At 46.3% G+C, this 27,522-nt stretch overlaps 2 protein-coding genes across 2 annotated transcripts in view; one reads left to right on the forward strand and one right to left on the reverse strand.

Annotated features, from left to right (window-relative positions):
* LOC125953375 (pericentrin) overlaps nt 1-27,522 on the forward strand; it is a 465,615-nt gene that overhangs the window by 115,576 nt on the left and 322,517 nt on the right. The window lies entirely within an intron of this gene.
* The window catches only part of LOC125953629 (uncharacterized), a 48,828-nt gene continuing 43,007 nt past the window's right edge, over nt 21,702-27,522 (reverse strand). The window contains exons 8-9 of the mRNA XM_049683311.1: nt 26,266-26,441; nt 21,702-24,860 (exon numbers count right to left, since the gene is read on the reverse strand). Of these exons, the coding sequence (XP_049539268.1) occupies nt 24,357-24,860; nt 26,266-26,441 (680 nt within the window). The 3' untranslated portion in view covers nt 21,702-24,356. The remainder of the gene's footprint in view (nt 24,861-26,265; nt 26,442-27,522) is intronic.

Below are 27,522 nucleotides of genomic sequence, written 5' to 3' on the forward strand. Positions count from 1 at the left end.
ACACACCACCACGCGATAAACAAATTAATATTTATTTTGCGCCATAACGATAGCGAACGCTGGACCTTTGGTTCGCTGTGGTTGCGGCGTTCGGCGTTCTGCATTTTCAAATTACGTTGGTCAGGAGATTTTAATGTGTTTTTCACGTCTTCCTCGAGCGACCGCACGGCGGCGTCAGTTGACCAAATGTTACTCCAGAGGCTTGATACGGAATGCGATTCTACGAAATTTGTTCCGCTTCATTTGCGTTTTCCCCCCGGTTGAAGTCTCCTCCGTTTTCGCTTCCCTTGCTTCGTTCGCTCCTTATCGCCGTCAGTTCCTGGGGACCATCATTAAGTTCGCGCTGGTCCAGGCAAACATCCCGAATCCGGGGAAATGAATTCATCTCTCACTCTCTTATCTAATCCCCCGGTCACCACCCCCTAAAACGAGGTCACCCCCGTGGTGGTGACCGTGGACGCAGTTTTGGGTCATTTGGTTGATTTCGTTCGTTACGCGATTATTTGCATTTTGTGCTGCTTGCTGTTTCACCTGTTTCACGAAAGAAGATGAAAGTGAATACCTTTCCGGGCTGCGAACTGCAGAACACCTCGAAAGGTCAAATTTTCGGGTAAGCGTAAAGTTTTGCCCGCTACCCGGGGGTTTTCGTGGAAAACTTCTGACAAATTAAAACAAATAAAAAAGCAAGAAAGAAAGAAAGAAAGAAAAAACCCTTTTAAGCAACCCCCTTAAAGGGAGTTTCTCAATCATTTCGAGGTTGCAGGGAACGGTTAAAGTTGGCTAAAGGAAAGGCGGCCACACGCAGCTTGCAGTCTCCTTTCCCGGAACACAATGACGCAAAGGGAGCTAAAGGGGGAAAGGTTAGAAGAACTGGTTAACCAACTTTCAGCCCATCAGTCAGTGGGTGTGCGTGTCACTATTAATTTCCAATCCCACCAGGAAACAGCAAGGATGGGGAGCCACCACCTAAATGAACCGTGAACGGTGCCTCGTGGACCTCGCGGACTGAAAAAAAACCCAAAAACCTGAAACGAAACGGACCGACCGACAACGCGGCAACGTGTTTTCAATTTTCTGGCCACTCGCCCTACCGTTGACAGTGCCGGAAAACGGTTGTGAGCTGCCCCGTTGTCGCCATCTTGCTTTGGCTTCTTGCGGAAGTTGTTTTCCTTCAACCGAAAAAAGGGGGACGCAAAACAAAAAACAAAAAAAAAAAAAGAAAAAACAGGAAGGACCCCAAAAACTCAGGAAGTAATTAAAACTAACTGGCAAAGGATGGTTCATTTCGGTTGGTTGGGGTGGTGGTGGGAGCAAGGTGTGCCCCACACGTTGCACGCCTACCACCACCACCAGCAGCAGCAGCAGCAGCATTGATAGACAAGCCGCCGCTGCGGCTCAAATCATAGTCAGCATCATTTATCTTAGGTTTGTGCGCGCTGATTAAGCACGCTGAGCGCAACAGTCCCTAAGAAGGGGTTCCAATCTTCTTCCACCTTATTTTTTGCTACCTCCTCGCTTTCCTTCCTCGCGGTCACGCGCGCTTGGGCACGAGGACAAAAGGACAACCTTTCTTCATTATGCGTCAGGCGGGAAAATCCGGAAAATTCGAAACCCAGGAAAAGTTTAGCGCAATGGTTGCCTCCCCCCGTTACTACCGGGTGCTCCTCTGTGTGTGTGTGTGTATGTGTGTCTGTGTTGGGTGCCGAAAGTTAAATAAATAACGAAAAAAAGGAAGAGAAGAAAGAAAATCGGACTCGGACGGTCACCTTCTGGCCAGCACCTGAACCTGCTGAATGATGCGACAGGTAGTGTGGAGGGTTGGTGGATGGTGGGAAATTAATTTTACCAGCACTTTTCATTTCCGCTTCAAATGTTTACGTCCCCCTCCCCTCCCCCGTGCTACGAGGTGGCTCAGGAAATTGGTCAATCGAGACGAAACGAGACGAGGCGAGGTTGTCGGAAGCAGGTATTCCTTGGCACATTGAAGGCATTCGCAGCCGAGGTGCAGGATGGTTATCCACCTTTTGACCAGGATGCTGGCCTGACCGGGGGCTGGCCTGGACTTTAATGCAGACGAGTGCCAGTGGCCGTGAGAGAGCGATGAGAGAGATAAAATGTCTTTACATTGAGTGCCTTGAATGGTTGGAAGGAACGATTTAATTTGTTGGATTACAACCTGTGCTGTTCTGAAGAGGGGACCAAAGTGAAGTGGAGTTGGATCAAGGTGACGCATATCCTGGCGTCGATGATGATGTGACTGATTATGTTGACAACTTGAAGCATTTATTTTTTCCTGGATAAATTTGACAAACTACTTAAGTAACGAAATCGATGTCTGTTTGCTGAAGTTCCTCGAAGGTTATCAAGCAACCTACTCTGCTAAGCAACCAAACGGGAGTTTTCATTGTCTCACTGACCTTCGCTTGATTGCCGATTGGGGCACAGCCTTCTAGACCGTCAAGGCAAACGACCTCCAAATGGCCTGCTGTGCCAATCGGATGCCGCTATTTGTATTCAGCAGGCGCTGCCGTAGACCAGAGACGGTAACTGACGAACCAGGGCCGGCCTGTGTAGGTATTATCATGCTCGTTATATTTAACTGATAAGAGTATAAAGTTTAATTATTTTAATTGACTTCAGTTGCTCGCGGCTCCGGGTGGTCTCGATGAAACAGTAGCACCAACCATCGCCCTTCATCCAACATCATTACAATCCTCTCACTCACTAGGAAGACGAAATGGACGACACCGAAAGGAAGCCGTCCGACCGTCTGCTCTGTTAATGATGTCATTCGAAGGCCAAGCAGGAGGTCCGCGATGGGCTTCATCTAAGCAGAAGAACAAAAATAACGAAAGAATAGATGGAACAGGTCAGGTCAGGGGCTGGTCACAGTGATCAGTGCCGACTTCCTGTACTAAGTTCCCTCCAACTCGTCCTCGCGGTGCTAGTGCGCGTGAAGCGAGCGTGTAGTGATGTCGTTAGTTTTCGAGTCACGGCCCTGCACTTGGAACAGGTCGCAGATTGTAATTACTTTCGCTTCACCGTTATCGAGGGATTCCTGTGATTGTTACGGTTGCTGGTGTACATTTGGAATGTAAGACGTCATCATCAGGTAATGGTCTCTAAGGATAGCAATACGCAGGAGAGTCCATGTGTGTGTGCTGATGTGATTAGAAGTATGGTCAATGTCTGCGCTTGGTTTCGGTGGGAAAACATTAGAATTATTAAAATTAAAACTAAAGATAGGTTAATGTGTGCTCAAAATATGTGGTTTATCAAATTGATTGCAAGGGTAAAATAATGATTCTCGGTCTCTCCCTCTCTCTTCGCACTGTCTTCAGTGTTTGAACTGCCAACTACATCACACGATTTCTCAATAATTAATGATTAAAGTTTGGGCGACACGAACCAACAAAACTACAAAGTTTCAACACAACAAGTCACAACACAGGAAACAGTAAACTGTAAAAAAAAACGCTCTGCTTTTCTAGTGACAATTTATGAAAGAAATGACGAGAAAGCTGTCATCAAGTGTCACAAAAATCACAATTTATGACGACATTCATTTCATTTTGCTTATTCGCAAATTCATACGCTCTTACAGGAAATTCTTAAAAAACTGAGTCGTTCAAGCCACTCCAGAGATTTTCGATTTATAACAATATTCGCTTTTTTACTTATAAGAAACATGCCGAAAAAGAAGGAAAAATGCCGCCATTGTCGAGTAAAATATGGTTCTGACTTGAGCTTCGATCGGTCTGAACACTTTCGTGTTCAATTCCGCAAACCTTCAGCATTTGCCTTGAAAGTGGCACTTCAAAACATGCGATACTGGCCAGGCTAACCAGGCAGCAGTTCACACACGAAACGGACGACACCGAACAGAACCGGGGAAACATCATTAAAGCCACATCAAATCATCGCTGTGTAAAAAGTGGATAATAAGAATTCGATAACACCGCACCGCAAGCTGCGACATGATGCCCGCGAAAAAGTGTCAGCTGCAGGCCAAGGCCTCCCCGCCCGCTGCCCCCCGTTCCGGATGGACCACCACGTGGGATTAAATTCCTCGCAACCACCCCCCCCCCCACAGACAGCGAAGGGATGCATCTCCTATTGTGCATCGTCGTCGCTAGCAGCGCCTCGGTTTGATAGAGTGTCTCATGTGCTCACGCTATCTACACCTACATTCATTCTTCTTCGTCGTCTTCTTAGCACACACACACACACACACATATACCGACACACCCGGTCGAATTCCTCTAACAGTGATCGCGGTTTTTCGTACGCGAAGTGTCATGTAGGCAAGCATGTTTTATTTGCATAGAAATGAAAATTGAAAACCCGGAAGCCACACTTCGTGGAAAAACATTGTCCTCGAGCAGCAGTAGCAGAGGAAAGGAGAAGAGAGTGCAGTGGTGTGGTCGCGGTGTGGTCCGTTGAAATTTTTATGATGCTATCGAGGGAATGGCTCGTGACGAGTGTGGCGCAAACGAAACGAAAGAGTGCAAACCAAACATAACGTGTGGCGAAAAGGGTGCGAGGACGGGTGCGAGGACACTTCCTGGGAATGTGCTATCGGAATGTGATTTCGTATAGCTTGTGTGTGTGAGTGTTAGTGTGAGAGAGAGAGAGAGTGCGCTGCCGGGAAATAGAACAAAATGAAATGTGAAAATCGCACATTTTATGTGACAATTTCGCGCACCATCGCACCCAGATAAAAAAAACGGAGAAAAAGGGAGATCCACGGGGTTGGGACGGATAAACGGATGTTGATTATGTGAATGGCGGGAGCGAGCACACATGTGTGAGTCAGTGTGTGTGTGTGTGTGTGTGTGTGTGTGAGGATGTGAGTAAAAGTGGCGCAAAAGGAAGGGACACACAATGGCAAACGAGGAACGAGCAAAAGCGAAACCGAAAACACCCCCCCGAAAAATCCGATCCTGCCTTGGACTCGCGGTGGCATGATGATGTAATTGAAAACGTATGTAAATTTGCTTTTCGGTTGTTAATCCCACTGTGGCCGGGGGCGTGGGCGTGATGGAAGCCGTTCTTGCCAAGTATTCCAAAAAAAACTGGAATTGGCAAGGCAATGTGGCGTCCGTATAGGCGTCAATTCCGGAGCAGAAGCTACTGCGATCCGTTCTACTCTACATCTATGCGCTTGTGCGCTTGGCTCCCATAGTGGCATTACCCGCTGTGGCCGGAGATTAAAAGTTTAACCGTCTATCGAGGTTGGCGCTGGAGTCTGGCTTTAAAATCCAGGTGTGGTTCAATGGATTAACGTTTGCTAGTGGTGTGTGCGTGTGTGTAGAGCGAATAGAATATCCAGCCACATGCCAGATAGTGATCCATGAATTATGGATAGATACTGCAAAAATGGCTGTGCAGCAACCGTGCAGCTAAATAGCGGGATTAGTGCTCTGAGTGTTGATGGGCACACACCTCGCCTGCCCCGACTGACAGCTGCACGCAGCCTCGGTGTATTGTAAATTGGATGGCAAAAAAAACCCCTTTCCAACATGCCAAAACAATAAAAACGCCCAACGCACACTTGAATGCTGATTTTAATTGCGCTCATCGTCATCATCACCAGCACCAGCACCGGGCATCATTACCGTTGATGAATGCACCGAGGGACACTGAGGAAGAGAAAGAGCGAGAGAGATGAACACAAACGCGATAACAAAAAAAAAACAAACGAGATGTAGCGTTCCTATATTCCTTTCGGAACAAACGGTGCATGATTGACGGTGTGTACCGGCCGGAAAGCCAACCCGTAACCCCCGCCCGCCCCCCCCGTCAGCGAGCGATAAATTATGAACAGAATGGTGGCCACCAACACCGCCAATGGTCACACACACACACGGATCACACGCTCCGATTCAATTCGATTGTTGATTTATGGTTTTGTCCCGGTTTGCTTTGTTTTTTTTTCTCTCTCTCTCTCTCTCCCTTTATGTTGTTGCGAATTTCCTGCTCCAATAAAAATCTGTCACTGGACCAAGGCCCGAAACAATCAAAGGCGAAGGGTTCAGGTGTGGACAACGGGGGACATATCATATCGCGCCCATTCCCGAAGCAAGCAAAAGAAGGACGAAAGCAAAGCAGGTGGAAAGTTTAGACCGCGGATAGCGGAAAACACGGGCTGCCCGGATGTCGGGATTTGATGAAGTTTGGGACCTTTGGGGCCGGTGTGCCGGTGGAGTTCGTTCGTCTACGAGCTGGAAAATGAAGTTGACACTTTCCCCAGCGTGGATGGGGGGGACGGGATGACGTCGAATTCGATGTTGTAGGTGTATCAACTGGTGCTTCGGTGTGCTGCTGCGATTGGTTTCGAGTCGAGAAATGATCTCAAAATAAAAGATAAAAATAAAAAAACGAGAAGCGATATGGTATGGAAACCAGGCACCAAGGCACCAGAGTTCCGTTTTCTGTGTGATCTCTTTGGCAAGTCCTGGCCAAGGAGCAGTACCGGTGTGTGTGTGTGTGTGTGTGTGTGTGTGTGTGTGTGATGTTCGAGAGATCAATTGATAGCGAGCCAGCACAAGATTGCATTGATTGGAAAGTGAGTTGGGAAGAGGCAGCGGAAGCCGGAACGTCGGAACGCCGGAATCTCATCATCCTGGCGGTTGGGCGCCTTGATGGAAAAGTTTCGTCTTATGGCCAGAGCCGGGCTTCATCCCCTTTCGGTAAGCCCACCCCTCCTTCTCGCTCCTCCCGCAGGTGGATAAGAGCCGTTTCTTCCGATCCATTGCAATTCTCCGGTCCGGTCTCTCAGGCAGACAGCTAGCAACCAGCTCGAGCTAGGGTGGTGAGGCGGAGAAGGGGAATCGGTCCCAGAGGTGGTGCCTTCGAGAACGGCAGAGCGACGCTTTAGTTCGCCCGGAGAAGGTGGCGAGCAGCAAGATTTGGTTAAAATATAGAGGCATTTGTTGTGGGTTTAAATATTCCCTCGTGCAAGTGTGTGTGTGTGCTGTGTGTGTGTGTTTTGGAGCGAGGATTTTCTGGCGGTGAAAAAGTTTTCTACTCGGTGGAAGGGCAACACATTCGCATTCGATTCGGCTCAATGGGTTTCTGAACTGTCCGGATAAGGATATTTATATACTGAACCTGCTTGTTCAGAGGGCTGAGGAGGGAATGCAAGCGACCGGAAGGGTCCGTTGGATAGAAAGCGGTGAAATAAAGTAAAACGGAAATGGAAGCAGCTTGCAGTCAGGATGCTGCTACACCACTCTGGCAGTGCTGGCGAGACGAGACTTGAATTGAGCAGCTTTTCTATCCCTCGAGCAGCAGCAGCAGCAGCAGCAGAGAGGAAACGAAGGCGTTAAACGATGCGATTTATTTTCGGCACAATATTTCCTCATTCCAGCCAGCCAGCCAGCCAGCCAGTCGTCCATTTTGTGTCGTCGTCTTCGTCGTCGTTTTTCTCCTTGCATTTCGTTTGTTTTGCTCGTACAAAACCAGGAATGGTGGTGGATTGCAGGGCAAATGGGAGAATAAAAATCTCCGCAGCAATAATGGCCACGGAGCCTTCCGGAGCAGCTCGTGGGTGTGTGCGTGTGTGTGTGGAAGAGAGAGGATGGGATTTTGGTTGTTTTTTTGTGGTGTTTGTGTCTGGAAACTTGCTCTCCCCACAGGTCCCCCTGGTGGGGTTTTGGGATGGATTTCTTCTTTTAAAGAGATCTTCATACTTTACCCCAGCAAATACGCATATTCTTCGTACATCCTCTGGTTAAACGGTGAGAGGGACGAGGAGCGTGAGGCGGAATAGAAGACGAAAGAAAATAAATTATCCCCATTGTCCCCACCGGTAATTCCATGTGGCGGCTGCAGCGAGTGTGGTGTACATGGGACAGGGCATGTTGAGAGAGAGAGAAATCAGGTCAAGATAAGAATATGTTTACTGGCATGGTTTAAATCCGTAGCAACGAGAAGGATAATCCCCATGTATGCAGTTCCTGATGGGAGTTGATTGGAGGGCATAAATGCATAAAATAGGTAGTATGTGCAGCGATAAGCCTCACGTTTTAATGACAGTTTTATTGCTAGTGAAACATTCTTTGTACTGGTTAATGGAATCGTGTTAGGGTCATTTTTATAGAACACGAATCAGGGTGAATATATGTACTGTGGGAATCTATACAGCTGTTCTTAATTCTTAGGATTATGATACTTGATATGCAGATATATCCGTTAACTTGAAACAGAATTTAATCTTGGGTATGGGCTTGATGTTATAATTTATTCAGCTTTATTCTTTTATTGCTAGAATTAATTGAATGAGTAGAGGATTTGCATAGATTATGTAGTTACAAATTTAGCGATCAACTAGACAGTTAGATATTCAATTCAATATCAGTTTTCGGTTGTTTCAACGACACTTTTGAACCTGGTTTGAAAACGATACTTTGATATATTACAACCTGATGCTATAAACTAATTGGGGTTTGGATAAGCAGAGAAATATGCTCTACGATGTTACGTGTTAGTTTGTGCAAAGCCGTTAGTTCTAGGTTCTGTTCTTTCTATAAACTTACTTCACTAATAATACTACAAGCAATTGAGCAGAGTACTAACATATTCCTTACCTAATTCAAGATTGCTTGCTTATTCTGCTACCGTCTTCGGAACTCCTTTCCTTCCAGAATTCAGCTCCAAAACACCGACATCCTCCCTATGTTGCCTATGTTGACCCTTTCAAGGCTTAGAACCCTGAGGTGAAGCTGAGAGTTACAACAGAGCAAAAAGAGGCACTAAAGAATGTCACAGCCTGTCCGCGAATGAGAAGCGAACGGCCACTCGCTGGTCAGCCCATGAGAGCTGATGAGATTCAATATTGGATTTATCGAGCAAACGCGCCCAATCCTTGGTCCTTTGGGTCCCGGTTTCCGCCACGCAAATCTGCGGCTTTGAAGACTGGCTGAACTGATGCAAATTTGTTCCAGCAGGAAAGCGTAGAAAAGCGAAAAAAGTGGGCAAAGAGTTAAAGTCCGGGGGTCTGCTTCGCTTAACGATGGTGACAGTGACGATCCGGGTGACTCGTTTCCTCTGTGGTAGCTCCTCAACATCCCGGGATTCTTCTTCGGTTTCTTCCAGCATTCTCGTGGTGATGATGATGATGATGAGCGACGACAAAAAAGGGGTTAAAAAGGCCTCGGGGTATCATCACCAACGACCGTCCTCAGAATTCTCGTCGTCGTCGTCGTCGTCGTCATCGTTGTCGTTGTCGTTGGGGCTCGTCGTCTGATATTTGAATACTAAACACTCGAGTAACGAGATTTACTTCCCGTTTCGCGAACAGATCCCCTGCGGGGGGAACTGCCGGTTTCGTCGTGTCTTTTCGGGTGCTAAGAAAGGTGGAGGAGGATCACCTTTGAAGCTACCAAGCGCACGGCAGCAACGTTCCGTTCTTTCGGAATGCTTCCATTCCGTTCGTCTGCCGGTCGGTCGACTGCACAATTACAGACGGATTCGGACGGATAATCCATTTATGGTCGGTTGTAAAAAAAAACTTTTCGCTTCTGCTCTGGTCCGTTGGTCCTCCCGCGGGGGGGTTGGTTGGTTGGGTAGGTGGGTTGGTTTTTATGCGAAACTTATTTAATATTCAGCCGCTCCCCTTTCGATGGGCCCATTCTGCCATTGACAACGCGAAGGCATATTTTTGGGCCGAAAAGCGAATAAAATGGTAATAAGGAAACGATCGTCGGTAGCGATCCGTTAGTTGGTAATTTATAATTCCTCCCACTCGAACGCATCACCATACGCAGGATTTGCAATGGAGAATGTGGTACTCTGAAAAGGGAAACCGGGAACGGGGAACTTTAGTACAGCGTTTAGTACAAACATCAATTCATGCATGGGGTGCGCATGTTGAATGTTGGCCGCTTTGCGTTTGATTCGATTATTTTGCGTTCTTTATTGTGCAAATTTTACATTTTTATTGCCCATTGGATCATCAAAAAATGGTCGAGGGGAGGAAGAAAAACGTCAGCGCCGTCTGACGATGGCGACGATGGCGTCCAGCACGTTTGAATGTCGTCCTCGATAAAACGATTCAATTTAATTAAAAGTATTTTATTTATGCGAATGTGACCGTGGCGTTTGGACGAGATGTTGGGAGTGGTTTCGTAAATTGGTGGTCAAGTCAAACATGGGACATTCAACGGGCATGGCGTGTTTTATGGCGCCATGCAAGCAGCACCAGTAATATCCGGCACCAAACAGTCCGGCGATGAAAAGTCCCCGAGAACGAATTGATTCGAGCACATGTACGTACGTGATCTGGTGCAGTGAAGATGAGTCGCTAACGGTCTCTCTTTCGCTCTCTAAATCAGAATCCAAGCCAGGTTCCAGTTCCCGGAAGGCACGACCACAGTTTTTGCGCGATACGCAGTGAGATATGGTTTTTGGGTTGTGGCGAGTGGCAAGCGTTGCTTTTTCGTCCCAATGGATTTCGCTTCCAAAATTATTTCCTCTCGCTAGTTTTTAATTAAGTTTACGGAATGGTAAAAATTTAGCACATCAATGTGGCGGAGGTTCATTTTGCTAGTTGAGAAAAAAATAGTTTATTACTGTGGTCGGTTATGATGTAAATGGTCAGAGACCAAATTTTGTTCGGCCCTATAGGAAAAAGAGGTGAAATGAGTTTGCATCGTAGTTTCGAAAATAATTCTAGAAAAAATAAAAACTGTTTTCAAGCAAAGTTTTAGGGGTTTGCTATTCGAAAATGGAATTTGGCAATGTGCAATGTGGACTATGCGTGCCTTTACATATAAAATATTTTATAACTTAAGAGGAATCAGATTTCAGTTTGTGAGCATTTTATTCAAATCAATTTCTATTGAAAGCAATAACATTCAACTGTCGAAACATACGAGTAAAGCATTGGCGAATTTTGGAGTTTTTGATAAGTTTTGTGTAATTTTCGCTTTGCCAATACTAAGCAATCCAACACCTTCTCATGTATGTTATGCTCATTTGATTCATTGATCTCATGCGTTTTACTTGGAGATCAAGCCCATCAACAGATGTTTGTACTGCTCACTAATGAATTTTCACTTCCATCGTTTGCAGGAATTGGTAACAGCATCGCATAGCTTGATTAGTTTTTAGGTTAGGTCGAGATGCATGACATCCAGGTTACTAAGTCCTATCGTTTTATTTCACCAAAAGATTTTTAATTCGTAAAACCTTATAACTTGGTATTGGAATTGTTTTCGCAAAAACTTACTGACGGAATTACTAACTTATTTACCTAACGTTGCATTTAATCCCAAATTGATCCATTTACAAGGAAAAGAATTTGCAATGGCAATTAATTAAAATAAGTGTTCTATCTCTAAGTAGGCTCATGCTTATTTCGAGAACACTAATACAACGTTCCATTTATTTGTTTCCCATTTTTTCAATAAATAAACCCAATTGTTCCTCAAATTCCAATTTCAACATAAAAGACAGCAACACATTTTCGATTAGCAATTGAAAGCTGTACAACTCTATGAATGTTTGCGTACTCTAAATAGTCATCTTACGCGAAATTTACAATCCAAACTGAATGCTTTTGATCTGTTACAGATCGCAGACAATAGCCCTCAATCGAATGAAAGCCTTTAAAACGCGTTACAGCATCCACAGAACCGTAGCGGACCCTTCAGCAACTTCAACTTGAGCTGGCAAACGGTTGCTAAAGTCAGCTTTGATTTCGCCACTCGACTTCTCGGAATGTTATCGTTATTTGATTTAAGCAAGAAGAACAAAAATGAAATCCAATAACACACACACACACACCTCGACGTACGACGCTCGCTATGAGGCAGCGAGGCGTTGCAAAAGAGCAAACAGCGAACCACTTCTGGGTTCGCGCTGGTGTCGCCGTAGTGTCACCCGGGTTTGACCCGAAACCCGGGGCGAATCCGATGCTGCTGTCCATGAAACCATGTTCCGGCTCCTGGGACCCGGAACCCGGGACACGGTCCCAGTGTCGAGAGCCGTGATGTTCGATCGTGTTCGGTTATTGGTTTTTGGATTTCTACCTCCATTCTCCCTTTGCTTCCCGCTAAAAACACCCTCCCTTTACTAGAGTCCCTTTACCATAGTCCGTGTCGAAACGGTCGAGCATCCGTGAAAAGCAAATTAAACCAAAAACGAGACAAGATTGAGGATCCAAGCAGCCAGCCAGCGAGCCACCAGCAGCAGCATCTATTGCTAACCGGTTAGCACGAACTCGATGGCATGCGTGCGTGCGCGTGTGTGTGTGTGTGGCATCGAAGCCACTAGCCAACCGGAACCGGCCCAGGTGCCGGTCGTCGGCTCCTATGATCGTTTTCCGCGGTTATGGCTGACTGAGAAGGGCGATGTGGCGATGTGGCGCTCCGTGGTTTGGGGGGTGTCGCTAATGAAGAACATTTTCCAGGAATAGAGCGGTTCACACACACACACACACATCACGTGTGGCGTGTTGCTTCTACGCGCGACAAAGACAATGAGCAAATCCGTTTTATGACGAGGATTTGCGAAAAAAAATAAAAATAAAAAACACTCCAAAATAACGATGAGAGGTTCTTATCAACAAAATTATTACACTAAAAACATTCACACGGAAAACGGGATTTTTCACGTTGTGACAAAAAGCCCCGAAAACTCATTACAAACTGCTCGGTACCTGAAAGTTCCCCACGAATTCGACGAAAACCCTCAACTAAACGGAGTAAGTAATCGCTTCCACTGTTCCCATTCGGTCGTACCGGATACGACCATCGAAACCACCGGCCCCGCGGTCTTGCGTCCGCGAATGCACTGCACTGGACCCTCTGCTCTGCTGCTGCTGCCGAATGCCGTTGGTGCATCTGCCCGTGCCCGGTGACCACATCGTTTAGATTTCCTGCCTGCAAAGGACGCCAGGGCAGGGCTCGTTTGCGCTTGGGACACAAAGCGACCCAATAGGGACGTTCTTGCACTGTGAACAAGTTGAGCCGGAAAAGCTTAGTCTCCCCTCCTCTCCTCGCCATCTCCGCCGCAACGGGCAACGCGTCGTCTGTCTGGAGTGAAACAGTTCGCGGTTTTGTTCGCAACCGGTTCCGGTGCTTCTCTTTTCCGATGGAGGACGTGCTGCACATGAACCCCGAGCGCCCGAGCCGGATGGCCAGCGCGACTACGGGAGGGTCACCGTTGTGTTAATCGCTTTCCGGCCAGACCAACGACGATATATACAGAGCGATTTGCTCGATTTTTGTCTCGATTGTCGATACAGATTCCTGGGGGACAATAAGCGTTCAAAGGGAGACTGGGAGGCGTTTAGTGTGTTGGGGTGTGTGTGTGTATTTTGCGAAGTGTCGAAACCTTCGAAAGTTTGGTTCACGGCTTTGGGCTTTGATTTATTCAGTTTACTTCCAACCGGCTAATAACTATTATCCTGCTGTCCCAAAACATGCTTTGGGAGTGGAATGATGGATTAACTGTGTATTCAAGTAGTCGTTGGTTGACTTCATCGATGGATCATAATAGAGTAGAGGAGAATGATTGAAATATCGTTACACTGAACTGTTGTACCATCTATTGTCAGTTTTTAAAACGATAATAACAAACAAAGAACCCCATAATGAGTTGCAACGTCACTTTATGTGCCCTTTTTTAAGTATGGAAGCAAAAAAATTACAGCAAAAACAGAGAACAAAATAACGAATACGAAAGCACAAGCTCCAAGACGGCGAAACAAAGGAGTCAATCGCAGCGGAAGACAACGTTAAAGTCAACAACAACAACAACAACGAGGACCGAAATGAATGACACTCGTGAAGTGGCCCCTAAGAAATATAACGGGCGTTTAACGAAGAGGCCGCCTAGAGGCCATTGAGAGGAGATGCGATAAAACAAGAGGCGGGCTCGTGGCCACAAGGAAAACAAACAAAGCCACTTCCATCTGCCACCCTTGGCGACAGGGGAGCAGCGTCTAAGGACCATATCCCAGCGTACCCTAGTGACCAACATCCGGAGACAATGGTGCGCTCGTGTGTATGTGAGTGTTTGTGGCGTTCGAAGGACAAGAACATCTCAAACGCCACGTGCTCTCTCTCCTTCAGCTTCTTGTTCTCTGTTTGAAAACTGGAAAAAAACGCGGGACATCAGCGGGCTCTATGGTTGCCGCTCGTTAGGCACGGAATCGACACCAAAATGCCGCCATCGCGGTATGGCGCGAAAGCGAACTGGATGGAGGGAGCACAACGACGACGACGATGACGACGTCGGCGATGACGATGTGTTGGATGAAAACAAAAAGATCAAAATCCCAAACCTCATCACACGAGCTCGCCCCAGCACCACGTCAGATCCCCAAATCCTAAGAGAAAACGTCGTCAGCTGTGTGTCTGTGTGTGTGTGGTCGCAGGTATGCCAGATAGGGCAAAAGTGACACGCGAGCCTCCACGTGGGAAGCGATGGCCAGCGATTCGCCTTTCTATCTCTCTTTCTCTCTCTTTCTCTTGCTTTACAGTATCCTTCGGCGACCGACTGCTCGAGACACAAGGACACAAAAAAAGGACAAACAATGTGTTTGGTGGGAGGGATGAGGCCTTTATCGTAAGGGTTTCATGCATGCCGGGGTGTCTTCGAGGTGGGCTTAGGCGAGGATAACAAGGGCCTGGCGTGGCGTGGAGCTCTCCGTTGCAGCAAAGCGTTGTCGTCGTCACACGAACAAAAGACGCGAAAGCTCCCTTTGGTGGAGCGATGGAGGGATGGAAGGCGAGTGGCGAACCACACCATTGTTTAGGCATTTAGGCGCTCTGGAAAGCTTCTTTTTTTCATCGTTTTATCTCGCGTGAGCGTGAGTGGAGGTGAAGTAGGAGTGGCAGTTGAACCGGAGAAAACCGCGAGGAGAAAACCATTTAACGCGAATGCGAATGGAGATCGGTTGGACGGGGTGGATTTTCGATTGTTTTTCTGAAGCACGATTCGATTCGCAAGAGTTTTACTCCTCACTGTGCTGCAAACTCCTCATTATCAGCATAATCCCATGGCTTGGAATCAGCAGATTGAGGAGAGCGACATTTTGTATGGTTACTTTGATTTACGGAATACTATCCGCGCGAAAGAATTGCTAACTAATGTTTTAAATGCATCAATTACCAAACTAAGTTGCTTACTGATAGCAAACACCATTCTTGCATCTACGGTTTCTGTAACTGTTTAATTGAAGATTTCTCATTCAGACCCTAATCTGCTGAGAAGCTTTCATATTTCTTTAAATATTTACGAAAACGATCCAAATAGGCAGGAATTTCTCAACTCCACAATTTTCCACTTGAGCCGTTCGTTGTTGCATTCAGCTGGAACAAACCTATGTAGGGCCAGTTCATGGAAGGGAGCAAACGTCAATTCGAACATCAAAATTCAACCCTTTAGTAACTCTATTTTGCCGATGAAATCAAATTAGCTCACGTTTTGCATAAAATATTATAAAAAATTAAGTGTGTTGTTGGAACAATGTTGGAAAAAATACAGAAACGGGATGTTCATTCATTTTGTTGGAAGCTGCTCTGTACAACTCGTTCAATTCTCTTTAGGTTTTAAGTTTAATAGATTTGAGTTAGTATTGTATAGCCTGAAGGCGAACATTTAATGTCACTTAAATTAAAATAAAGATAAGACAAGTAGGATTTCAAAAGAAAAAGAGAAACATTATTTATCAAACAATTAAATCCATAATCCAACGAAACAATCTAAGCAGAAATGCATTCTTGTCACAAATAGCAAAGTATGTTCGATGGTCTCTCGAAAGTCTTCTACAAGGCCACTAGCACCAACACTAGCACCAGTACAAAACCCTCACTAGTTCAATAATCGCTCTCCAGATTGAATTCCCAATTAAATTAGTCAAATTGATCATCGAGTACGCTATGTCAAAAGAGCCTCTCAGCTCAGGAGAATCAAAAAGAAAAACTCCTCCTCCCGATTGATCGCTCGCGGGTGAGTGGATTGGTGCCAAAGCAGACCGCCCGGGCAAAACAGCAAACCCACGATCAGAGCGATTGACATCGCTTTACATACGAACGCCCGGCCCCAACGATCCATCCAGCGAAGAATGAAACGTGCAACGGATTTTCAGCCCTCCTTCCAGCCCGCGTCATCATCATCATCCTCATCATCGCAAGATGCCACCGGGCAGGCAGGCCAAACAAGGTTAGCTGGCATTTTTTCTCATAATCCTCCCCCCCCTCCGCGAAAAGGCACTCAATTGATCAAGGGGAGGAATGGTGGCGTCTAGGGCACGTGTGCCGGCGCCCCCCCAGCGGCGGCCGGTAGATTGGCCTGGCAACCATTTGCCAAATTAGCTGATTCCATTTGGATTATTGCTTTGTTTGGAAGAGCAACAACGGACCAACAACGGAGCGATCTGTACGGCTGGTGCATCCGTTTTCCTGCTGCTGTTGCTGCTGGAAAATCGTGTTTTTTCTGCGCTTTTCGCTCGTCACCGAGCACTGTCCCGGGGATGATAGTCGTTTCGTCGCTTTGTTTTGTGCAAAAGTGAAGAGAGAGAAAGTGTAGCGACGCAATTTAAGTGTGTTTCGAGTTCTTTAGTTCTAATGGTTTTAGCTCACGCTTTTGCGCCACCGAAAGCGAAGACATTGCGGCTAGAACATTGAACTTAATGCCGGTAAGCTACGGGAGGTTTCGCGTGCAATCTCTGGCACTCGACGAGAGTGAGTGAAGTGGCATGCACGAACATTGGCTTCTTTCCAGTTGATTACGAAAGTAAACGTGATGAGTGGTATAGTGTGACCATTTTGAAATGTAAATCACATTCCATTCCCGTGATCCTTTCGTTTCTGTTTTTTTTCTTCGCATTCGCGTTTTCGATTGTAATACAGCCATCAACATGCATACATGTAGCCGCATTAGTCGTCAGCCCCTTTTTAATTAATCGAACTATTCATTCAAACACACACTTGCGAAAGGCAGCACCACCGAGCGGAACGATGTAATAGATATTTGATCCAATTTAGTTCGATTGGATTCCACGTTTAGCGTTCTCGCAGGACCTCACCATCATGTGTGAGATCGAAAATCGAAGCGAAAACCACCACCATCGCCACCACCACCACCACCACCACCACCACCACCAGGAAACCACGCAAACCATCGGCATCGATGACCATAATTGATGGTGTACCACAGCAAATGCAACGCAAACACGATTATCTCCTGCTGCATTATCCAGTAATTGTTTTTCAAAACCAAACGCAGGCGATAAAAAAGGGGTTCGGTTCGCTGGCGTTGGCGATAGGCGGAGGTGAATAAAAAAAGAAGCGGGTAGCTGGCCACCCGGCCTTTTGCGTTGCACAAGCTCGATCCCGATCCGCCGTGGCCGGAAGTGGATATTTATAATTAATGCGTTTGTAATCAAATCCATCAAAAAACAACAAAACCTCCAATTTCTGGTGGTGCAACAGCACCAGACCACGACGAGGTGCACGAGGACACTCCAGAGCACTCTGGAGTGGTTGCCAGGGTTACGGGGAGGTTGAACAAACAATCGAAACAATTCTCGGCCTAATGGTGGCCGTAGTAGTAGTGCACCATCACATGTGTGTGTGTGTGTGTGTGTGTGAGGAGTGTGCATTGCGTGAATCGGTCCGGGTCGGGCCTTTTGGGAGGCGTTTTGCATAAAAAGCATGCTTCCATAATTGATCATTTGCAATAGTTATCACATAATTACACAATAAATCCATTAGTTTCGCGAACGAGCCGACGACGAGGACGATGATGCCGCTGCTGCCACCGCCGCCGCCGGCCATTGTTTGCTTTTCATTGCCGCACAATCGATTGATACCGGGGCCGAGGATCATGCCGGGTGCTGATGAGTGCTTTTGTGTCACTGGTAGCTAGGAGCGAAGGGCTCCCCAATCCAGGCCAATCCCCTCGCGGACTATCCACTGGAAACCAGACAACGGAATGATTTTCGCCTGGAGGGAGGGAACTGTTTTATCATTTATGCAGCATTCATGTAAGATGCATAATTGAACATGGGCGTGATTCAATGTCTTCGCCATTTGCCATTCCGTACAGGTGTACAGTGTTTACCTTCTAACGGAACGTGACAATGGGGTGACGGAAATCTGTGCAAACTCCCTTCACTTCTCTCCCTTGTCCTGGAATAGAAGCCTTACTGTCTAACAGAGTGATTTGTTGAGCCGAGGATATGTGACGGCATTCAAATATGTTGTAGTAGTAGCGCTCCTGAGTAAAGGAAGTTTATGGTAGCTCTGGAATGTCACTCATGCTTATCATAATATATGAGGTAGGTTCTTCCATTTCAACAGCGACAATGGTTTTCATTTATTTGCAATAGAATTTGATTTGTTTAAAGTTCTTCTGGAATTTTGCCGACTTCCGTAAAATAAATCTTATGATAGAATGATTTTTTCATTATATTATTCAAAACATGATATTAATTGTCCACTGGTTCATTGTTTGGTTTATGCAAAAACGAATCGTTTATAAAATCTACTCTCTGAGCGCTTCTTCGTCAGTTTACAGATTTCTTTTGAAATCATAAATATCAATCCATCCAATATTCAAATTAAAATGCTAAAGAATGATCCTGATTAAGTATGTATACGGTAGTATGAGCTTTTATGCTTCTTTTTGCCTGAAACGTATTCGACGACTTTGAATTAATGAAGTTACAGTGGCGACCATTCTCCAGCTGTGCGATCATTTTCTCGGTAAAAAGTTAATAAATACTATTCTATGAAGAGGGATGCTGGCGGCAACCACAATGACGTGACTTGACTGTTTTAAATGTTAGTATCCTTGGAAAAATTTCTAGAATGTTGATTAGTTTCCAGAAGAACGATGATAATAACGAGAACGAGAGTTTCAACTATAGAATGTCCATGTCAAATGTTTTAATATCGATTAAAAACGATTTGCAAAATGTCGTAAGCCAGATGTTCAACCAGTTCTGAGGAATTTCTGATGAAAGGTGCACTTCCGATGACAGTTTCAGAAAATGGATTGCTGATTGGATTGCTGTGAAAGATATGTAATGATTTTTTCTCGGAATTCGGAAAAAAACATGAGCTACCTGAGAAATGGCAGCATGGGGAGTTGGCTGCGAATGGATAATATTTTGATTAGTGACTTCAGGTGGTGCATGTGATACATACCAATACCACGAACACACGTTATTGACCTTTTTGAGACCCCATTGTCTTCAAAGACATTGTTAGAAGGAAATGATAGGAGACTGTCTGATATTTAATATGTATTTTCATTATACCTTGTGTTTAATATCTGCTCTCACAAGATTCAGTACTACAATAAATATAATATGTTATTTTTTAATAACAAACTAGTAAAATGTACCGATTGTGTTTCAGCTGCATCGATTTCATATTGTGTTGCCACGCCAAAAATGAAAATTAGTATATGAAATTAACAAGGACTTCTGAGTGCTCACAGTATTAGTGGAAAATCCATTGAATCCTTTATCGAAAAAGCAACAAAATTGAAGTTTCGCTTATATGCAAATTTATTTAATTTACTTCCACCATAATTCTAATGTCCTCCGCACAAAACACGATCACGACAAACCGTTGATGATGAAACCAACTAATATTACAATCCGACTGTGACGCTCTAGTTTGCAGTCGGCTGGCTCTGGCCGGGGATTGCTAGCACAGCACAGGACCGGTCGCGGCCATGCCGGTTCGCTCCCACGGTTCTGCAAACCCCCGCGTCACACCATCATGCCAATCTTCTTTGCCACGCTAAAAGCATGTTACATGCCACTAATTTGATGTAAAACCGGTGCTAATGATCGGCTCAGAGCAGCGAAGCACCAAACAGCAGCAGCATCCCAGCATCGGCATCATAGCGAGCCACGAGCCGAACCAGAGACGGCGACGCTCTTCGCTCGGTGTGCGCAGTTCAGCGCTTCCTTTGATGCATTTCTCCCGCTGGAAACCGGGGGGCGTGGAAATCAACCAACGGCAGCGCGTTCATCAGCAATCAGCAGCAGTTGCTCATCCCCGCATTTTCTCCCTCCATTTTCACTGCCGTTTGCGTTTGCGTTTTTCAGCAAAAGAACAGCATTTCACTGGCGGTATTCTGGTGGGCACGGGGGGCATCACGGGGTCGGTGCGTTGATCGCGAATTACGTGGGAATTTTATCGGAAATGAGATTAATCGCTGGCAATACGATTTGATTGCCGCTAATCTAAATTGATTGTACCGCTGAGTGGAGGGTCATCCCGGGCCTCATCCTCTCCTCACGTTATCCGATTTCGGTTGCTGGTGGTGGTGGTAGTAGTACTAGTAGTAATAGTAATGTCCGAGGCAGTAGACGAGGCAGTAAAGATCGTTATCGGCCAACTCAACCTCTATCTATTAAGATGGGAATTGATGATTTGAAGCACTGTTACAACTTTTTGCACACACACATAGGCAGGCAGGCAGGAGCGTGTAGAGTTTGTGTGCGAGTTTATCAGTGTGTTTTGGTCTCATAATTCCCTCGAGTAGAACCACAGACCGTTGGGCAGGTGGTGCTGAGTTGACGTAACCGTAATGAGCGAGGTTTCCATTGGATTAATACATTACCATGCTCCACACCAAGCCAGCCAGCCAGCCAGCCAGCCAGCCAGCTGCTGCCAGAGCTGATTTGGTCTTGTTTATTGAAACACTTTGGTAAATTCGGACTCATTTGCCGGGAACATGGGAACGGTGGAGCAACAACAACCCTCCTCCTTTTCTTCTCGGTCCTTCGGATTCTCTTTCTCTCGATTGGTCTCGATGGTGGTGGTGGTGAGGAGGCAAATTGCTTCCGATTTTCTTCACGCTTCTGCGAGCGCACAAGTGTTCAGCGTACCTCCTCTCCCTTTCGCCCCGCTCTTTATGGTCCCTTGTTCCTGACGGTGTTTCCCCGTTCGGCACATTCCCGAGACGAACGCATCTCTTGGCCAATTAATTCTGATAGAATTAATTTATTTCTTTCCTCTCCGCCCGTTCGGGTGTTGGCGTCCGTGTTTTAGGGGAGAGGAGGGGTTGCCCGGAGTTTCCCTTCGGTCGATACTCGTGTACTTTATCGTGTTCCCCTTCTAGCGCCCGGCTGCCTAAGCTAATAAACGTTGTGCTTTGAGTGGAGCAGCGAAGACTGGAGGACGAACTGAAGGACGAACGAGTCGACCAAGACAAACTCCTCGCCTGAGGCCGTACGGAACGATAAGTCACAACATGCGGAGGAAAGAGGTGAGAAGAGAGAACAGGAGGAAGAAGAAGTTGAAGCGAAACTTTACTTTGCCCAGTGATTATCGGTCCAGTGGAGGTTCTACTACGAAGAGAGAGATACAGAGGACGGAAAGCGAGGAACACCGCAAGGATGCGCCCGGAGAGGGAGGTTTATGGCTTTCAGTAGACGGTGGTCCGGTGCACGAGGATGGAGAAAGGGCAGGGGACCCGATTGCCGACAATCGATAAAAGGATTAACTCAACCGGAACCGGAAACTGACATCAATTGGTGGGCTACCAGTGGGTACCACAAGCAGGGTTTTTAAGGGCAATGGAATGCTCTCCTCTGCTTCTGCTGCTTTGACACGGACCCCAGAAAACACCACACTACAACCCCGTAGCATTAAAACAATGACACGAGACACACGACATCCGGAATCGGTTGTTGTTGTTGTTAAATCGGTCTTACGGCATTTATTTTGATGCATCATTCTTTTGTTTTGTATATAAAATCACACTGTTGTTGGCTAACTTGTCACTTGTGCGCACGCGCCATCTTGTATTCGTCAAGTCCGCTACTTCGAAACATTCGCTTGCTTGCATTGTGTTTTCGGTATAATTTTGTTAGCTTCCTTCCTTCTTTGCTTTACATGGATATCAAAACGCTTTGTTTTCAGCGCGCGCGCGCGCGCGCAAACTGTTCGGAAATTCGGTGTTGCCCAACACCACCACCGTATCGGTGCCTGGTGTGGCCGCTACGGTGCACTCTAGTTCTTTTTCTTCTTCCTTCAATTGCTAAAGGGTCCTGGCGCCGTCGGATCCTTGCGCCTCTTTGCTTGTGGAACATCGATAACACTTGTTAATCTAGTAAGCCAAATATCTGTTGGAATTGTTTTCATTCTTACTTCTGTTTCTATCTCTCTTTTTCCTTCTTTCTCTCTCTCTCTCTCTCTCTCTCTCTCTCTCTCTTCCTATTGTTTGCCACATCGCACTCCCCCGTTTGGACAGTCTTATTTCCCTCGAAACATTAGGAGAGCAGAAAAGAGCAGCACAGTTTTTGGGGCCCAAGAGCACGCCCATGAGTTACTTGGATGGGTTTTGAGGCTTTGCAGTAGGAGCAGCAGCGCTTTTCATTTGACGCAGAACATGTCACTTTGGTGGCAAAGATGCGAAATGTTTTTAGACAAACAAAATTTTAGATATTTCATTATCCTAATAGATGCCCATCGAGATGCCATTCGCGGCACTTTAGGGTTTTCAGAATTGATTTCTCGAATTGTTTCCAACAGACCAAATCGTCGAGAAGCATCTTCTGGTAGGCTAGATTGTAAAGGAACATTAGAATTTGAAGTGTTCTTTAGGAGAGAGCAGACATGTTGAATATCGAGCGATAGTTGGTCGATTTGCGGTATTTACAATCCACCTTTCTACAGCTCAACGCAGCGAGTTACTCTGCAGCTTTAACATCAGCAATCTCATCTCACCGACCTTAGCTCGATCGAATGCAAGTAAAGGTAAAATTATCAGGGAAATCCAGAGGTTGAGCGAAAAGTGAAAACGATAAATCTGTGCCACCGCACGATTTAAATGAGCGCCGAGGGCCCAGAGGCAACCGCGGGCCCGAGATCAAAGCTGTACCGAACTTAACGATCCCGACCATCCACTCATAGTTCCGAGGTTCGCGGCCATCCCGTACATGAGACGGCAAAAGTTGGGACGGTGTTTTGAAAGATTTTTACATATCGTTATCATACTCTTCAATTATTCATAACATTTCGCGTGAAGGAAGGAAGGGAACGGTCTGGCAGCGGGAAAAGACGCGGTCTCTAACCGCGAGCGAAAGCATCACGCGGTTCCAGCGTTGTAGTGGATTATGAAAAGCGGGTTTGAACGAGGACGAAGCGTGTCTGCGTCTCGTGCACCTCGAGTTCGCGGCCCTGTGGCGACATGTGCCAGGTTTCGCACAAGGATTTTTGCTCAACTTTCGATCGATAATGGTGCTGGCGGATGGCGGATGCTACGCCAACACTGATGATGATGATGATGATGATGCTAGTACTGCTGGTGCTGCTGCTACTGCTGCTGATGTTCGTGTTAATTAGCTGACAATTTGATAACAATGACTGGCCGGCACATCTCTGGTGTGTTGGTGTGTGTATGTGTGTTTGTGTGTTTCGATTTAGTAGACGAGATAGGAGTAGAGTTTAGAAACATCTATGTTAATGCCTTTAGTTGTATGTACAAACGGGCCTCTTATGGTTGTTAGTTTTTGGCACAGTTTTAGTGAAAGTTTTCGTTAGTTGTTTGCGTCTGAAGCACAAACTAGCGGCGAGAAAGAGATAGGCGGTAGATGTTCGCAATAAACCAAACAGGACAACAACGAAAGCCTTCGGCGAGACGCGTAATAGCTTAAAAAGTGGTGAGCGGATTCAGCGTTTAAAAGGATTTTTACCGGTTTGTTTGTTTTTTGTTTTTACAATTTATGGAGCACCCGAGCTGAACTTATTCGATACTTTAAGGTCATGGGACAGGGGAGTCTCCTTCCTTCCTCTCCACCCCCAGGCTTATGCTTAGTAATTGATGTTTTGATCTTACAACTGGAAACAACGATACACTCTTTACACGTGCCAATGCCAAATGCTTGCGCCTGAATTGCTCGGAAATGAAGTCAATCAACAGCACCCGTTTCTGTAACAAGAGTAAAGAAATGCGAACCTTCCTTCTCTGCCGTTCTCTCATCTAATCTATATAAATATAACCACAATGCTTACGTCGCTAACCACATCGAGACTATTTACAGATGATGATCGATCGGCGCCTTCACGCCACGACGGTATCGACGATTTGGATGACCACCGTTTTGGTTTTTAGCTTATCAACTAAACGGGATAACAATGTCAGCACCAATGCGTTGTCGACTAAGGGAGGGACTCTGGTATCGGTTTGCTTACTGAACGTTAGTATTGACGCAGGATTCAAATTTCAATTTTCCTTCCTTCAAATGATCGGTTGTTGCTAAACAGTACAGCTCCGAAGAAAAGCTACTTTACAAATGAACTGAGATACAACTCATAGGTAACTGCGTTGTCTGGTTGGTTGCAACCTTTTGGAAAAAAAAGAGAGCGAAATCCCTAGGTTTGTACGAAGCTGCACCAAGCAGGCAGCGCAACCAAGCTGAGCGTTGCTATGAGCACCGGAAACCGAGGAAGCCGCAGGGTCACACCGCGCCCTCCAGCACTGCCGATGTTGATGGGAAAATGCATTTCCTCCGGTTCCATCAGTACCTCATCGTCATGTACCGTATCATCCAGCCCGTTACCGTGCACATTGCTAAGCGGATGCGTGTTGATCTTGAGCCCTCCGCCGGACTTGCCGATTCCACCGGCCGAAGATCCGAAGCCAGACTGTGGGCCAACGGGCGACGTACCGGCGCCGTGCCCGGTACCGGTGTGCGAAGGCCGGAAGGCACCGTTGTTCGGTTTCTGGGCTTTCTGGGTAAAGTTGACACGAAACACGGCCTCGGCCACACCGCCCGGTGACGAAACGATGAAGTAGAAGGTCCGGACCACCCGTTCGTGCATGTGCACGTAGGTTAGACGTGTTTCCTTGCAGCCGCCAGACGCTCCCGGTAGATCCTGTATGGCCCCAGGAGAGGGGGAAAAGAGAGAAAGAAAAGAAAGGGGGGAAAAAAGGCGTTTGAAATGCGAACCTAATTCCAGATCCGGGCCCGTAAGAGCCCCGAAGGACAGCCGGTGAGCCGGTGAGTGTGTTATGGGATTTTTGATTTTGAACGAAACACACTCTCGTTCGCTTCGCTCGCTTGCACTCGCAGGATATCTTACTCGCAAACACGCGCCCAATGGGAAGTGGTTCACGAGGGCACGTTCCTCGTTGATGTGGTCACGTTCGTAATCAACGAAATGAGTGAGGTTGGCGTTAGCATTTCGTCACCCGAAAATGCATAGTTGAACCCGAGCACCCGGCGGGGCGTAGCGGCATCTTCAATGCAATGCTTAGCTTTAGAAGATGCTACACCCTTAGGTGAAGGACTCGGTAGTTTAGAAGGTTCAGGAATGGCAGCAGGAAGATGGATGCAGTTTGAGGGCTCGAAATGCAACTGCCATCCATATCGAGAGCTCGAAATAGACTCGCTACGAGCTGATGCTGCTGCTACTGGTAGTGGTGGAGTCAAATTGATGGCAGCTGCAGCGTCAGCAATGTACGAGCACAATGTGAGTGAAGCCGTTGGGTTAACGTCCTTATTTTAAACTAGTTTTTTATATATATTTTTTCATGAATGTTTTAACCTTTCAAGAGTATTGAGTAGATTTTTTGGTACAATCGGACTAAAACTTACAAAGCTATTGATAATTGAAATGGCTTGTGGCTCAATTTCACTAAGAAACGGTTTTCTCAAACCATTTTGTTTCAAAGCTGTTGTCCATTGTAACATAAACCTAATGAACAGATCCTAACTAGGTCTTGCATATTTTCAAGGTAGCCTTAACGTGTTTTGTATAATTTATTGATGCTTTTTTTTATTGAATACTATCTTTGTTAAAAGTAAAATTCATTGTCTTGAGCAAAAGCATAGCAAAGCATTACTTTTTTGACTTTAAAATGCTACCTTAAGTTGAAAAAATGGAAATTTGACGAAAAATACTCAAGGCGATCTGGAAAAACTCACAATCTAAGCGTAAAACGTTGATTTATACATCTTAAATGATTTCGATTTATATATCTGAAAGTGTTACCATACCTGGTTTTTAGCTCTTTTTGCTTTACCTTAGGTTTAGCTCTTAGATATTCTTGAAATGTTATTATACAGCATGCAATTTAGGCACAAAAGCTGATTGATTTTCACCCAAAATTTTAATAAGTAATAAGCTTATTTAAAGTTTGAATAAACCGTAAGCCCACATTTGAACATATCCTTAACATCATTTGCGAGTGCTTGAGTTAAGTTTAACAGAGAAATCGTTTGCATTCCTCTTTTGCCGTTAGTCCTTTTAGACTGCAAGGACACAGGTCTCAACTCACCGTTAGTCCGTACGCAAACACCTCGCTGCCATACTGTCGTCCCGGCGTGTAGACGCGATCACCGTGCAGCCAACGGGCAGCATAGGCCGGCGGATTGGCACAGAACTCGACCGACAGGTGCAGCGGCGATCCGGCGGTAACAGCTGGCGTCACATTCCTCGCCGTTATCTTCGGAGCTTCTGGCAGAAAAAAAGGAACAAGAAAGGGAGAGAGAAAAACAATGAAATGTAAGGATAAAAAAGCATGTGATTTGCACTTGATAAGACTCGAGAGAGTTGGTCGGCGGTGGCTGTTCGAGAATCTTATCATTACAGTGAAGGTTGCGAATTGCGCAACCTCTCGTCGGTTGCTGCGTACTTGCTGCTCGCGATCCTCATTATCGGATGGCGAATTCAGGCGACTGCCAAAGCATATTTTCGCTCGAATCTCGTTAGTTTCATAGACGCTAACCGCAACTAGCGCCTCCCTTCCTTTCTTCTATCTATACCTCCTTCCGTCGCCGAGGGACAGTGAAGCTTGAATCATAAATGTCATTACGCGAGGCTTTGATACACATCTCGTTACAGAATCCGGCATTACCATACGACCGGTGGGTGCGGTGGGTTCTAGTTGCCGTGGTTTGGCACTCGTGGCCGGGCCATGGCCACCGCAACATCCAACGGCGACTAATGAAGCAGAATGGAGAGGCAGCGCCCTATCGCTGGAGTATCGTTCTCGGGGCGCTCTATTACCATAACAGAGAGAGAGAGAGAGGCGATGAATTGTGTGGCGCTTTGATAGCTACCCGATAGAGCGTAACGCTTCGTTGCCACTGGTTTTGAATAAAGAGACTAAATTATGGCGAGGAGTGAGGTGAATTTGTTTGACAGTGAGAGCAACGGTTGACAATCACGTTCTGCTTATCGTTAACTGAGGGCGCTCTTAGGGCACCACCTGACGCTACGGGATAATGTTACAAAATATTTGATTTTCGTAGTAAGAGTAAGCATCGCAAGCGGAAGGAAATGTGAGCCCCAACCAGGAACCAGAACAAGCGCCTGCAATCAGATATCCTGGCCAGCGTTTCGTTGTGCCGCCATCATTCCGTACAATGCCTCCGGGTGCAATCAGTATAATCGACAACATAAACGTTCCATTTCCCAGGCTCTTTGGTGTGGAGGGGGGGGGGGGGGGTAGGGTGAAAGCTCGTGCGCCAGCATTACGGTGTACTATTTGAGGTAACTGTATCGCCCCCTATCGGACCGGATCTGGGCCGGA

Source organism: Anopheles darlingi, chromosome 3 (assembly GCF_943734745.1).
Source record: "Anopheles darlingi chromosome 3, idAnoDarlMG_H_01, whole genome shotgun sequence".
Taxonomy (NCBI): Eukaryota; Metazoa; Arthropoda; class Insecta; order Diptera; family Culicidae; genus Anopheles; species Anopheles darlingi.